General features: G+C 35.5%; 1 protein-coding gene across 1 annotated transcript in view; it reads right to left on the minus strand.

Annotated features, from left to right (window-relative positions):
- Positions 1 to 6,891, minus strand: part of LOC141829673 (uncharacterized) — an 88,993-nt gene extending 82,102 nt beyond the window's left edge. Inside the window, 4 exon segments of the mRNA XM_074717199.1 lie at positions 5,585 to 5,727; positions 5,839 to 5,914; positions 6,397 to 6,509; positions 6,718 to 6,891. Of these exon segments, the coding sequence (XP_074573300.1) occupies positions 5,585 to 5,727; positions 5,839 to 5,914; positions 6,397 to 6,509; positions 6,718 to 6,891 (506 nt within the window).
- Between the last annotated feature and the right edge of the window lie 7,858 nt (positions 6,892 to 14,749).

Below are 14,749 nucleotides of genomic sequence, written 5' to 3' on the forward strand. Positions count from 1 at the left end.
TTGCCAAAATTTCTTAATCATAAACCAAACCAAGTTGGTTGAATTTGATTCAAAATCAAATCGTTTGGTTCAATAACTAAACCACCTCCGATTTGAACCAAATTAGTTTTATTTATTTTGTCTTCATAAGATAAAGTCCATCATTTTGCCTTTATCTAGTTCTAACCAGACTTTATTTCTTTCGATTCTAAGAATCTCAATTCTCAAACTCGTTTTAAGTCCTTTGGAGAACTTGTAGTGCGTGTGACCCAATAGGTTCTTGGTTATGTTGGTCGTTCATAATTAACCATTAATTGTGGAATGATCATGAGTGACACCTAGTAGTATATCATAATCCCCAATTGATCAAAAAATCAATGACTGATTCTAAAATATTTCTACACCCTTCAGCAGCTATAATGAAGATGTGTCTCATTCTTTTCACCGTCTTATACTTGCTTGCTATATGTCAATCCCCACTATGCTGACTACGTTACACCTAGTCCAACCTTTTCTTATCCTATGGATTCAAGTTACTTGTACATGTGCCAAGAGTACTATACTCTTGACATGTGATGCTTTGGTCAAAGACTTTTAGTAACAATCCTAACAAGCAACTGCAGGGTATACGTCTCCTTTTTCAAGGAGCGGTGAATCCTCTGTGGGTTATCCAAACACCTTCGGGCACTTTAACTTATACCCAATCATCCCGGGTCCACACCTCCTCAGAGATGTTTGCTTAAGATGTCAAAGTATAAGCCTTCATGACCAAGGTGACTTGAATACCACAAGTCAAAGGAAACTTGCACTTAAGCTGCATTGAGATCTTCATTAACATATGTATAGAACCATATGAAGTCTCATGGCAGGTCACTCCAATGAACTAGTTACCTTTAACTAGCATCCATGTTTAACTCTCAACATCTAATGTCTCCAGCAGTGAGAATGACTGCTTAGTAAACCAAGGAGTTTAAAACATGCTAGTCTTCTACAAATCGATGATGTCCGTGCTCATCAATTCCTCGACTAGGGATAATTTCAATACATTCATAATTGCACATGTAAAGATGCTCACTAGTTGTGATTCAATCACAAATTCTCTCATGCTATGAATTGTATTGCGGACATTCAATAAATGAGTTTAAGATCCAATCAAACACATAGAGAATGTACATTCAAATAGTGAATTACTATTTATCCAATAAATAGTATAACTATAAGGTAATTACCTTAGGACACTTCTCAAATATAATAAACTCCCACTTGGCCTAAAGACAATTGCAATGGTATCCAATACCACGTGCCTCTATGTGTTCCTCAAATTTACTTTGAGGTAGAAATTAAAGGATCTGCAAGGTTCCTTTCAATGGGAATCTTCTTGATTCTCTTCTACTAATGATCTTTCTGATCAATTGACATCGTTGAAAGTACATGTTTAGATCAATGGTGAGACCTAGGTTCCAACGCCTGGGCCATTGCTCCATTGTTATCATAATAAGCAAATAATATTTCAACAATGTTTGGAACCACTCTAAGTTTGGTGTTGAACTTCCTGATCCAAACCACTTCGTTTGTTGTTTCATAAGTTGTAATGGTGTCTTATTTGAAACACTTTTAACTTATTACGCCATAATTTAAAGTGAATATGTACCTAGACTGAGACTTGGAATCATCCTTGAATGTCTGGTAGCTGGTGTTAGCATACCCACAAGTAACCATATCATCATCTCCATATACCAAGAATACATCCTTAGTTCTTCGTAAGCACTTAAAGATCATCGGGACAACCGCCCTATGATACATTCCTAGATTGGATTGGTATTTGCTCATGACACTTAGAGCACATGATACATCGGGTCTTGTACACATCATAATATGCATGATAGATCCTATTGCCGAAGCATAAGGAATCTTATCATGTAAATCCTCTCATCTTTTGTCCGTAAACACGTAGACTTCGAAAGGTGAACCTCATGCTTGATGGGTATGTAACCTTTCTTGGATTCAAGCATGCTAAACCACTTTTAGCACTTGTTTATTTATGTAGACTGCGAAAGACTAAGCAACCTCTTCAATCTATCTCAATAGATTTTAATCCCGAGGATTTAGGTCACTTCTCCCATGTCTTTCGTGGAGAACATTTGACTAACCATAGTTTGACTGACTACAGAACAGACATATTGTTTCCTATCATTAATATGTTATCAACATATAATTACAGGAATACGATAACACTTCCACTAACCTTTTTATACACAAAGGGGTTCGTCAGATTTTATGAGAAATCAAACTCTTTAATTACCTCATAAAATAGATATTCCACCAAGTTTCAAACTTGGCTTTAATGAAATCCATTTCAGACTTCATGGTTGTTAATCATTTACCCCTTTCTGAACTTTTCAGAACTTCTTCATGATCAGTAGGTTCCTTATCCTCAATGAGTAACACGTCATTTGATTCACTTATGATATTGCATGTCCTTCTAAATCTATGAAGAGGTTGTGTCTCAATAGATTCAGCCGATGACTCATCACTATGAGTAATCGATTGTGGTTTGTGACTAGGTGTCTCATTAATGTCTATTTAAGTCTCTTAAACTTACTAAGTTCAACTCTACTCCTATTGTTTCCTGCAAGAGAAACTCTTGTAGAAATATAGTATGCCTTGAAACAAACACTTTTGTTCCATGGGAGAATAATTGGTAATCCTTCATTTTCTTAGGATATCCAATAAATAGATATTTATTAGATTTAGCTTTCAACTTATCTGATACAGTTCTCTTCACGTAAGTAGGACAACCCCATATCTTCAAGTAAGATAAGTGAGATTTTACTATTCCATATCTCGTATAGAGTAACAGAGACTACCTTGGTCGGGACTCTGTTTAACAAGTAAATAGTTGTCTTAAGTGCGTTGCCCAAAAGGATCTGGTAAGACTTGAATGACTTATCACTGACCAAAAGGATCTTAAGTGCGTTGCCCAAAAGGATCTGGTAATTTAATCATCTTGCCTTAAAAGCATGATTCGCATGTATCAAATGAATATAATTCAAATGATTCCAAACTACCAACCCTTTGGAGTTGGGTCATGTGTTTCTTACTTATATGGCAAAGACGATAATATCACAAGTAAGAGGTTAACTGATTATCCTTTCGAGCACGCTTATTGCTTGTTTTGATATTGAATACCTTGTTGGAAATATCTAACACGTAGATACTATTACTTAATGTTCCGATCCATAAAGAACTCCATTCAAAATTAGGTAACAACAATTATTGCTAAAAGTAAAAAAGAACCCTTTCTATTTAAATAAGAAATAGAAAAATATTCTTTATTAAAATGAAAATATAGTAATAATTTACTAACTCTAAGACAAGTCTTTTATTGTTCCTTAAGCCTTATATGTCATCGCATATATTAGAGCCACACTCAGTATCCAATACCTGAGTGTCTAAGGAAATAGTGTGACATTCAATTATGAAAAATACATCAAGTGACTGAGGCATCACATGTTTACTTTCTCTTTACGGACACAAGATAAAATTTATAATTTCAGATTTGAGAATAATTCTCAAATTCCTATACTAGTCCAAAATTAGGATTAGTCAACTTATTGATATCCTAAATTATGCATAATAAAAGATAATATGCGTAATCAATTAAATCTAGAAATATAATCGAGCATATAAAAGAGATGATTTTGTAAACAATTTACATATATTAATTGATCCCATTTATTTTGTGAATTCAAGAGCTCTTTACTTGAATTCAAGAGATTATAGGTATTCTCTAAATGGATTGATATCCACTTATAGATAAGAATAACCTTGGAGAGAGTCCAACAAGTCATTCTTAGCTACAATAGTAGGTAACATATACTGATTATGTATCACGTATACATAACTATGACATTATGCTATCAACTACTTGAATGTTCACATAAACATCGAGTTGTTAACACATTAAGTATACATCATATGTATAACATCCAATTTCACCTCTATCCACATTAACCTTGGAGAGAGTCCAATAAATAAACGTTTTAAGTTAAAGCTAGCCCGTTAATCATGAGATCATATCTCGATGGTTCAAACACATTTAGTTTCAGGCCGGGCTTGGAGAGAGTCCAACAACCCAAACAAGAACTTAAATTCTGATTCTAACTATACTAACAGAAGGTGTTAGCTTTAATAAATTTATAAGAGTTTTTTTTAAATCTCATCCTCTTTTCATGTAAACAATCAAATTATCTATATGATATGACAATAAATGGCATGACATAATTAATGCAACTAACCATGACAAATGACATAACATGACATAATTAATACAACTGATTATGACTACTTTCAACCATAGTTATCGTAAATCATATTTAATAAAATATGACTAAGAATCCGATTTCATAAATTAAATTTCTTTAATTAGATTAGGAAATAATTTTTCATATCTAATCACATATTTTATTTTAAAAATATAATTTTAATTAATTAAAAATAATTTTATAATTTAAAATTCCTAATAAATTAAAAAATTTTATAATTAAAAATTTTAAATTAAATTAAAATATTTTTTAGGAAATAGAATTCTTAATTTAGAAAATCTAATTAATTAGAAAATAAATTTACTAATATGAAATCGCTTGGCTAATTAGGAAATTTTTATAATTAGAAATTCTGAATTAAATTATAATATTTTTCTAACTAGATTTACGACTTACTACGACGCGTAAAATCATTTTACGCATATGCCTTGCACTATTAAGCTCTGATACTACTGTTGGGATCTTTGTGCAATCCATATTTTGTGCGGATATAGAATAATAATGTAATTATCATAATACACGCCTCTGCTTTAAATGCCAATAAGTGTCTACCTCCTCCACCGTGTTCAGTTCGCAGGCTCCCCAAAGGGCTCAATGGTTCAAGTTCCCACAGATCTAATAATCATACGGCTCCGAGCTCTCAAACCCTGAATCCTATAACTATGAGTAGCCATTGGGATGTTAAAACCCATAATTTCATTAAACATTTTTCTAACGTTCTCCTCAATCTTTATGAGATGTCGATTTCTTGACAAAAAAAAAAATTGAGTGTTCATTGTTGACAAACTTATGTATCTTAGAAGGGGCTACTTAGGAAATAAATTCTAATTTCTTCCCTAATTAATCTAACGACTATCCATGATCTTTTGTAGGACAAGCTTATGAAAAGGTTATGTTGGAACTTCTCGAGTAACAATATTCAGATACAAATCCAAAGAAACTACTTATGAAATTGCGCACAAAAACTAGATGACAATTTATCATCACAATAATTCCTCTGCTCTCTTTCTACTTCCATTAACATTAAAAACAGAGTAGCTTGAATCGTTAAGCGAATAAACACATGTACAGCTCCTAAATCCTATTACTTGTCATCAACAGAAGTATGAGAAACTTAATAAAGAACTTAAGGTTATATCTTAAAGTAATTTGTTGAGGTCCAGGACTAGCTATAATCTATTTGTGGATGATTCTGTGCATACCACTTAGAGCATTCGCACCATAACAGCGAAATAAGCAAACACATTTTGACACTACATAATAACTTCATAGAACTTCACCTTGAAGGAAGTGTGCAAGCCTTTTCTGGAGTCATGTACAAAACATCATAGTTACCTCTTTCAGCATGAAACTGCACTGATTTATCGGTTTGAGTGCTTCCAAGATATTCACTTTTGATTCCTCGTTGATTTAAACTCATGACCTATTAAATTTAATGGTTTAGCAAGATATGCATAAACATTGCACTTCCATACCATTTGAAAGTGCCCTCATACTAGCAAGTGAAGCATGAAAACAACAAATAACTACATGCCTGGTCTTGCATCAAGGATAAGAGAGGACTTATCACGATAGCAGTCTTTCTTGTTACTAGTGGAGGGATTTGGTAACTGTAAAATTAAATAATCAAATACATATTAATAATAAACTGAATTGCATGGTTCTTTAGCAACATTTGTATGAAAGAGGAAATTATAAGAAAACTTCTCAGCATCATTGTGACTGGAACAAAGTTAGAAACAATCAAGATGAAGTGAAATATGATCACATAGAATAGCATGACTAAACACCAAGCATTTTGTATCGACATGATAGTAGTAGTTAGGGCCCTTTTCTTTTGAATGGATCAACTTATAGTATTTTCCAAGCTTTTCAACTTTAAAATCGCATTTAAGTTATAGTATTAAGTAAGATTCAAAATCTCAAGCTGCATTAGGGTTTCAGTCTACCATTTTAGTAACTTATGATGCTATGTTGATATGCTTTCGGTGCTTGCAGTAGGAATTCCATAATGACAGATGAATAAACATATCGTCCACAAGCACATGAAACATTTAAATTGCCGTGCAAACATAACAGACTTCTGAGATACCATAAAGACTTCCCACTTCCTGTAGTCATGACTACCAAGCAATCTCTTCTATCTAAGATTTTCTCTACAATCTCCTTCTGGTGAGACCGAAACTGAGCGTAGCCAAAGCGTTCCTGCGTTCAATAATCACATATAAATCAATCGAGACGCAAAACAAAGGGATAACTGGATCAGGTCACTTCTCTGGAGAAAGCAAAACATCAGGGGGAAAACAACCAAACGGGGCATCTAAAGGAGCGATCGGAAGCAACACGGAGTTAGGGTTTCAAAGCATTTCTTCATGCCACCGAGAGGCGAAACGATAAGATTCCGGTTACTTGCCTTGAGAACTTGCTCCATCTCGAAGACGCTGTCGGTAGAAGGCGAGGAGAAGCACGCGGCACCCTGGTAACTAAGGCGGTAAAGGGGGGCCGGCGTGCTCGGCAGAAGCGCGAGCACGGAGCGGGCCTCCCGCCAATAGTTCGCCAGCAAAAATCGGCAAACGCCCATCGTCATTTGAATGTTTACTTGTTTGTTTACATTGATATAAAGAAGGGTCGAGAAGCGATGAAACATATTCGGCATCGATGAAAATGAACTTTACCCGTCGCCCGGATTCGAATCCAGTTAATAAAATATTAAATTAGGATTGACTATTTTCGAAATCGAATTAGGTTTGGTTTGGAAGTTTTTGAATTATATTAACATCGGATTGGATTCAAATTGATTTGAACTTAATTAAGATTTTAAAAAAATTAAATTAAATTAAAATTTTAAAAATTAAAATATTATGTATAATTAATAACAATTGGTCAATATAATAACGATAAAATATTAAATAAAATTGAATAATTATAAAAATAATAACATGAAAAAGTTTTTTTTAATCGGATCGATCGGGTTATTCGGATCGATTGAATTATTTGAGCTCGGATTTAAAATTTTGGGATTGTGTTCGAGTTCAAATTAAAAAATTTTTATAATACTTTTATTTCAATCCTATTCAAATTCATCCAACTCTAATTGACACTCCTAAAAAACTCATCTAAAATACAGAATACTATCCAATATTTTAATTTATTAAAGAGGCAAGATGTATCCCATATTTTTATTTATCAAAGAGGCGAGAATTTACTTCTGTGCGTTTTCAAAAATGCTTCTTTTCCAATTTATTTTAGCCGGGTTGATTGAATGTTAGTTGAGTTGATTATAGTGATTAAATATTTTAATAAAAATGTCTTATAGTTAATAATTATATATATATATATATATATATATATATATATATATATATATATATATGTGATTTGTAAGTATTTTGCTTCTTGGTACATATACGCACAGTCACAAATATTTCTCATGCAATACAACAACAATAATAATAATAAAGTTTTATTTCATTTGATGGTCAAGGGTATATATGGAACTTTCTACATCATTGATCTCTATTTTTTACTATATTATTATTTATATTTAAATAAATTTTATTTTATTTTATTATTGTTAACTAAGTTTTTTATTATCTTCTTTCCTCGTTTGATGTGCATATTTGTCATAGTTTTAAATCGCATAACTGAAACATTTATTGGTCATCTATGTACATGTTCGTACTATCTTACATATGTCTCTCGAGATTTTCCTTCAACAAATACAACTCTAATTTTCTCTCTAATGCTCTCTTATTATGTTCATCCTCATATGTCCACATCTATGTAATTGTTATCTTTTACTCATGTGTTCAAGTCATAATCCAACATTCAATGTCATATAAACATAGAAAGTCCAATCGTTGTTCTGTAAAACTTCTTTTTAAGTTTTAGAGTACTTTACGATCACATAAAACATCCAACTCTCTTCTCCATTTCGAACATTCTACTTGTATTTTATGTAAAATATATCTCTTAATATCTCTATCGTCTTGTAAAAATGATCATAAATACTTAAAGCTCTTAGTTTCAAAAAATTTATCATCTTCTATATTAATAATTATCTCATTACTTTTAATATTGCTAAACTTAAATTTCGTATATTCTATCTTTACACTACTAAAGTTAAAACCTTTCACTTCTAGTATTTTCCACCAAGATTTTAATTAATATTTATTTGTGCCTCATCTACCAAAATAATATCATTTGCAAACAACATGCACTATTGTACTATGCCTTAAATATATCCAATGAGTTAATCCATGATTAATATAAAAAGATAGAGGTTTAGAGCTAATCTTTGATGTAACCCTACTTTTATTAGAAATACTTCAGTTAATTCGTCTGAAGTCTTCATTCTAATCATTATATTTTCAGGAGGCGCTTGGTATACATTTGGTAATAGGAATGAGTATTATTTCCATTGAGGAGTTAATGGCAATGGGAATGATTACCGAATTTTTTGTGCTTGGTATAGATACTGGAATGGGAATGAGAATCAGTCCAACGAGTTCGCCATCGATGCTGTTGTACTTGAAGTCGTCGAGCACGGTGACGCGGCAGTCGTGGGAGGAGAGGAGGCGGAGGTGGAGGGGATGGGCGAGGAGAAGCAGGTCACCCCATCCCTTTTTCTCCCACCTGTACTCCACACAAAAGGATCGGGTGAAGGAGGCTTCGTCGGAGATCGGATAGCAAGCGCTGAACCGATCGAGGACTGGCTCATAGGCGGAATCAAGGAGAGCTGCGAGGCGCACGACGTCGGCGAAGCCCGGGGCGAAGAGCAACGAGTTGCCCTGCTGTGCGAGGAGTAGCAGAGGAAGGTCTGGCCGCTGTTGAGGCGGAGAGTGTGCTTGGTGAAGGAGGCGTTGGCAGAGACGTCGATGAAGGCGTTGACGGAGGAGATGGAGATCGCGGTGGCGACGATAGTGGTGGAGCAGGTGACGAAGGGGCTTCCGCGGACGATAAAGAAGCGAAGCGAAGGGGGAAAAAGCTGCGCAGATGGGAATGGGTTTGATAACCAGGGGAGGGGTAGGTTATGAAATCAGGGATATCAAATCCTTATTTTGATTTTCATTCCCGTCTACCAAGCATTAAGAATGGGAATGAAATAGATTTCATTCACATTCCCCTCTCCTAAACCCGCCTACCAAGCGCCTCCTCATATCCTTAATTAATTCAGTATATGTTATATTAACATCTCTCTTTTTTAGAATTTTCTATATATAGTTTCTCTTGGGACTCTATCAAAAATTTTTTTAAAGTCAATAAATATGTGTAGATATTGATTTTGCTTCCGATACTTTTCAATTAGTAGTTTGAGAAGATATATATCTTCTATTATCAACCTTTTAGGCATGAATCCAAATTGATTTTCGGTCATCGTGGTCTCCTTCCTTAATCTTTTTTTTTTATTACTCTTTCCCAAAGTTTCACGGTATGACTTATTAATTTAATACCCCTATAGTTTCTATAATTTTGTACTTCTCCTTTATTCTTATATAAGAGAACTAAAGTATTTATCCTCTATTGATTAAATATTTTTTTATTTTTAATATCATATTAAATAATTTTGTAAGTCATTCAATACCTTGTTTCCCTAAACACTTCTATACTTCTATTGGAATATCATATGGTTTAATGAATTTTCTATTTTGTATCCTATTTAAAGCTTATTTTAATTCTGAAATTTAAATTCTACGATAAAAATTTAAATTTCTATACTCATTTAACTTACTTAAATTATTTAAGTTAAGTTGTCATCTAAACCTTCATTAAAAAGTTAATGAAAATACCTCTTTCATTGCTCTTTTATTTCTCCATCATTTACTAGTACTCTATTGCATTCATCTTTAATACATCTTATTTAAATAAAATCTTTTGTCATCCTCTCTCTCACTTTAGCTATTTTATAAATGTTTCTTTCTCCTTATTTTGTAACTAATTTTCGATATAACAATTTAAAATTTTCATTTTTAACTTCGTTCACTTCTCTTTTAGCCTTTTTCTTGATTATTGTATATTTTTAAAGTTTTTCTTGTGTTTTACAAATATATAATTCTTTATAAGTTGTTTGTTTTTTCTTTACTTTCTCCTGTACTTTCTCATCTCAACATTAAAATTTTTTACTTGGTAGTGCATACTGTTGGGATTGTCCCAGTGCAATACGTGTGTTTACACATTTCACAAATGTACGCAGTGAAAATATATAAATAATTAAATTAATTATTATCACAACACACGCATGCAAAGTAGGAAATAATAACATACAAGGTATAACAGGAAATTAAAATTTTTAGAATAAAAGATTATTCTATGCGCGTACCTTATTGATGACGTTGAGTGGTGTTGGCATCAATCAAGCGGTCTTCGTTGAAGTCCCGCTTCTACTGGTGATCCACGCCAAGCTCTCGTCTAGACGACTTCGGAAGCCACGAGTCGTGTCATCGTCTTTGGTACTAGTCGATGATCGATAACGATCGATTCGAGAGAAGCCTTATTCCGGAAACCATGCAACAACGTTTGTCGTGATCATTTCTGGGCCTTTCTAACTATCACCGAGAATCGTATTTCCAATGCAGTTTTCGGTGGTCAACCATTGACCGTCGATAATGGACAAATAGCTAGAAACCATTTCTGGTTATGATCGAAAATCCTTTCTGTAGATGATGAAATAATATTCCAGTCGCTTCACAAGCTCCTCACGGCAAAACTCGATAACAAAAAGCTACTATTAAACCCTAACTTTCGGTAGCACCATGTGGTGGCTAGAAATAATTTTCAGTCATCGAGGATATTTCGATAACAACCTCTATCCGACTATAAATTTTCTTCGGGAACAAAACTTTCTCTCCGGCATCAAGCTTTCTTCGGCAAACAACAAACTCCGACCGGTAGAAGGCAAAATATAAAGCAGAGCACATCAGTGCTCTGGTTTTCGCCGGTCAGCAACAAGGAGCAGAGCATGCTAATAGAATAGAGGGAGAGTAGAGGGAAGGCTAGGGTTTCGATCTCCTCTAGCCCGGGAGGCTATGGTTTCTCGCTATCGGGAAGACGATCAACAAGGGTGGAATGGCACAAGGAGGAAGACACCGGTAGGGCTTTTGTCGCCCTTCTAGTCGTTGTGTCCTCCCTCTCTTCTCTCACGCGACCGAAGGAACCAGGCGGAGACTCGCGACCAGGGGCAATTCCTTCGCTGGTGGACGCTCACGCGAGGGAGGAAAAATGGCTGCCCTTGAAGAAGTAGTCGGTCGCCGCTTGGGGAGAAGGAAGAAGCCACCGGATGCCGCTCGAGGAGAAGGAAGAAGCCCGACGTCGACGGAAGAGGTTGAATCCTTTGTTTCAACTGCACACCTCAAAATCGTGATTCATGCGTATTTGAGAAGCTACAGTAGGTTAGGGTTTAGTTGAACGGATCAAGAGGTGGAGGGCTAGGTTGAACCGGGCTAAACTAGATTAACCCTGATCTCTGTAGCGAACTGGTACTGTAGCAAATCGGATTTATTCTTGGTTGGCTTGGTTCAATAACCAAACGTCGATTTGACCCAAATTTATTTTGTTCAATTCATCTTCGCAAGATGAAGCTTCTCATCGCATCCGATTTGTCAAAATCTCTTCAATCATGAACCAAACCAAGTTGGTTCAAAACTAAATCATTTGGTTCAATAATCAAATGACCTCTGATTTGAATGAAATCAGTTTCATTCATTTCATCTTCATAAGTTGAATTTCATCATTTTATTTGTTGTTCAGTCCAACCAGACTTTATTTCTCTCATTCTGAGAATCCAATTCTCTAACACATTTTAAGTCCTTTGAAGAACTTGTAGTACGTGTGACCCAATAGGTTCCTAGTTATGTTGGTCGTCCATAATTAACTATTAATTGTGGAACGATCATGAGTGACACCTAGTAGTACATCATGATCCCCAATTGATCGGAAAATCAATGATTGATTCTAGAATATTTCTAAACCCTTCAACAACTCTAATTAGACGTGCCTTGTTCTTTTCACCATCTTATACCCACTTAGTTCAGGATATGATCTATCTGTTGATGTACGTAGGGTATACATGTATTTTTACTACTTTTATTACACATCTTTATGCATTTCATGATGTTACTCTGTGTTTGTCACATCCTTTATCCATACATTAGGCATATTTTCTCTATTTCCTAGTTCGGAGGTCTGCTCTCATATTTGTGCATTTACAGGATGAAATTTAGAGTGAAATAAGGCAAAACGGAGAAAGAACAAAAGAAGACGAAGCAGGGTCGTGCCTACAAGGCACAGCCATGTTTCATCCATCCGAGCCAAGCCAACAGCCGTGTCCATGAGACACAATCATGCCAACCTTACAGAAGACCAGCTGCTTCAAGCCGTGCCATAAAGCACGGCCGAGCCTTCAATCCAGAGCTAACCAAATCACGGGCCGTGCCTACAAGGTATGGCCATGCCCCAGTACCAGCGGCACAAGTGGCTGGGGCCGTGCCTCTTTCCAGATCAAGGATAGCTTGGGGCCGTGCCTATGAGGCATGGCTGTGTCTATTTTCCAGAATAAGACTTATTTAAGGTTGTGCCTATTAGGCACGGCCGTGTGACGGAATGCTTGAGGCGTGCTTCTTGGGCCGTGCCATGAGACACGGCCGTGTCGCGTCTGGGCATATATATATAAACCACTCTAAAAAACCTTAAAAAGGGGGAGCTCTTGGAGGTGAATCAAGGACACTGTGCCGTATCTGGAGAAGATTTCAGCGATCCATCCATCCATTGAGGACTGCTCCACCGTTTCCATCCACCGTCGACGAGGAGACTGCAAGTCAAGGAAGATTGTACCCATTGATAAGTTGTTTGCCCTTTTTCTCTTTCAGATTTAGGAGCAAGATGAACTACTTTCTCTCTTCTTTGCATTATATTTCCTCCGTCATGGAGTAGACCTTTAGATTCTAGGATGTAGAGGAATCGAGATGTAAATGCATGATTGTAATCTATGGATTTGCTATTTGTCATGTTCAAGGATTTGATTATGCTTTGCTATATGGATTTGTGACTTGCATTTATTTGATGATATGTTTGTGAAGGCTTAATTTCATATGGATGAGAGTGAACTATAGTTTAATGAAAATTTTAGGATCGAATGACCAGGATATAGCCATCAATTTGGATTAGGTCCGCCGGGTTGGCCCGCCCCGCCAAGTAATTTAGGTGGATTGGGTTGAAATTTTATCAACCCATTTTAAGATGAGTTCGGATGGGTTGGCCCGCCTAGGCCCGCGACCGGCGTAGGTTGGCCCGCGGGTTGAGAAAGTTTATTTATTTATTTTAAATTTTAAAATTAAAGTAGAAAACTTAATGAATTAGTGAGTTTGATCCATTTAAATTACAATTCAAGCTTAAAAATTATCATTCAAACTTAAAAATTTCAACTTAATCAATTTAAATTATAATTAAAATTTAAAATTTTTAAAATTTTTTTATTTTTTAACAGGCCCGCGGGTTGACCCGCCTAACCCGCGGCCCATCTTGAGTTGGGTTAGGTTGGAGATTTCGCAACCCGCCCAATTGGTGGGTCGGCCCGCCCCACCCCGCCATATGATGGACCCACTATGGGTTGGCTTGCCCCACCGTGGGTTGACCCGTTAACGGCTCTAGACCAGGGTGCCTTGTGACAGAAGGGACAGAAGGTGAACCTTTAATCGGACTTTCTGAGAAGATTCTTAGATTGTAATGAATTCTCATAAGAGATAACTAACGATTATTGATTACTAGGAAGAGGTCCTTAATTGGGTACTCGGTGACAGAGAGTAGGATACCAGTAGTATTGCTGGAGTACCCGGTGATAGTGGAAGAGCTATAGAACTAGGCTATCTAGGTATCATCTCGGACTAGTAGTTGTAACATTAAAGGAGTCATGATTATTCTGAAAGGTCCTGACGAGGTCTAATTGGATATCTTGGTTAGAATCTCTACATTGGTATAATCATTGAGGAATGGTAAGGAATCCATGATCAATCAATCATAATCTCAAGGAATTCGAAATCCTATAATCGTTTCCCAATCCTGTCATTTAGTTGATTTCCCTTTGATTGAGATTTAGATACTTGACTGCTCTCTCTCTTCCTCCATCACCTAAAATTCGTGTGTTCGCAACTCTTTTTGTGTAAAGTTTAATGATTAAATTTCATGGTCCTTGTGGTTCGATATCTTTTATTACTTGACGATGCCCATACTCTTGCAGGAGCCTATCAAGTTTTTGACGTCATTGCCGAGGACCGTGCGCTATTTATCATTGGACTTTTACATTTAGAGTCTTTCCATCATATATACTTGCTTCCACTAAATTCTTTTAATTCTTTATTTTTATACATTCTTATGGAATTCCATAATAAGAAGCTTAATCAATTTTTCTTGACTCTATATGAAGGAAATTGAGAGGATGGATTATATACTTG

This window comes from Curcuma longa, chromosome 5 (genome assembly GCF_044706935.1).
Source record: "Curcuma longa cultivar G26 ecotype Majalengka, Jawa Barat chromosome 5, ITB_CL_G26_1.1, whole genome shotgun sequence".
NCBI classification, from domain to species: Eukaryota; Viridiplantae; Streptophyta; class Magnoliopsida; order Zingiberales; family Zingiberaceae; genus Curcuma; species Curcuma longa.